General features: G+C 43.3%; 1 protein-coding gene across 1 annotated transcript; it reads right to left on the bottom strand.

Annotated features, from left to right (window-relative positions):
• Positions 1-314: 314 nt before the first annotated feature.
• On the bottom strand, positions 315-650 carry LOC125048324. Its single transcript, XM_047646988.1, has one exon. It carries the CDS (start codon positions 648-650, stop codon positions 315-317), a length of 336 nt encoding a protein of 111 aa, XP_047502944.1.
• Positions 651-1,674: the final 1,024 nt, after the last annotated feature.

Raw genomic sequence — 1,674 nt, 5'->3', positions numbered from 1 at the left:
CGCATATCCCGATCTTCCATAGCAGCTCTCCACTTTCCCAGTTTCTTCTCCACCTCTTCCTTCGTTTCACAACTCAACACACCATCATCGCCAAACAGCCCATTCCATTGAGTTTCCGCTCTACTCTCCCTCTTAAACATACTATCAAAATGACAAACAGGAATGGGCTGAGCGCTGACCCCTGGTGTAGACCAATAGTAACTTCAAAATCACCTGAGGTTCCCGTAGCACCCTCACTTGCTGTTATGAGACGAACATACATTTCATTCACCTCTTTCATTCGTGAACAGTTCAAAACCTTCACACTGGGTACCCTATCGTAGGCCTTTTCTAGAACTATGGACACACAGTTCATCTCTTTCTGCCTTTCTCTGTACTTCATCAGTTGCCTGCAATGAGAAAATGGTGTCGGTGGTACTCCTGCCGGGCATGAAACCAAACTGCTGTCCTGATATTGACAACTTTTTCCTCCTGTCTATGTTTGTTTCCCAGATCTTCAGGGTATGTGAGGTCAGATTGGTTCCTCTATAATTTCTATAATCCTGTGTGTACCCCTCGTTCTCCATTTTTCTGACATCTCTTCCTTCACCATAACATTTGTGAACACCTCTGTCAAACAGTCGAGCCCACTGCTGCCCAAGACTTTCCATGCTGCAACTGGTATGTTGTCTGTACCTACTGCTTTTCTACACTTCCATCTTTTGTAGTGCTTTTACCACTTTGCTTTTCCGTGGTGTTATCTGTTTCCACATGTGTATCTTCTTGTTGCACTGTTATCTCTGCTGTCTTATTTTCCACTTTCATGATATGTTCGAAGTAGGATCTCCATCTCTCCTTTACTTCCTCGACCTCTGTCAGTATTTGGCCCTTGCTATCTTTCACCTTGCTTTGCTTGGTACACATCCTGAGACTCCTTGTTTCTCTGATTCGCTACCCCTTTTGCTTTTCTTAGACTTTCTTTGTCTTCCAGAATACAAATCTCTGAATCCCGCACTTATCGCTTTTGCTACCGCTTTCATTGCTTCCTTACTTGTTTTCTTGTACTTGTCATTTGTTTCATCGCACCTATTCCAATAACGTTATACCCTTATCTCTTTTTTCCTTGTTATCCACTACTGAACCTCTGCATTCCACTACCAAGTTTCTTCCTTTTTTCCAGCCTTCCCAGATGTCTCGCCCAGTACCTCCTTAGCCGTTTTCCTCATTGTTGAAGCTCACCTCCCAAGGCCTTTTCTCATGTTTCAATTCCGCTTTCACTCTTCTCACGAACTTCTCCCTGTGATCCATCTCGTTCAATTTCCTCCAGCATGTTTTCTTCTTACTCTTCTATCGATGCGACCCATTGGTTTGAACTTCCATTTTACACACCATCAGTTCATGTTGTTTTGTAACCGCCTCTTTCGGTACCTGAAAATCTTTAATGACCCTCATCTTCTCTCTTTTACATAAAATATAATCTATCTCGGAGTGTAGTCTACCACAGATGTTAGTTGTGCGCTTAGTTATCCTTTTCTTGAAGGTGTTGACAATCGCTAAATGATGCGCAGTAGCAAAAGCCACTACCCTACGACCAGCTTCGTTTCTCACTCTAACTCTGTATTTTCCCTCCATTTCAGAGGCACCTCCATAGCCTTCTTCGACATACCCATTGAGGTCTGCCCCAATCCACATATT

This window comes from Penaeus chinensis, chromosome 43 (genome assembly GCF_019202785.1).
Source record: "Penaeus chinensis breed Huanghai No. 1 chromosome 43, ASM1920278v2, whole genome shotgun sequence".
NCBI lineage: Eukaryota > Metazoa > Arthropoda > Malacostraca > Decapoda > Penaeidae > Penaeus > Penaeus chinensis.
This window is presented reverse-complemented; position numbering and strand designations above follow the sequence as displayed.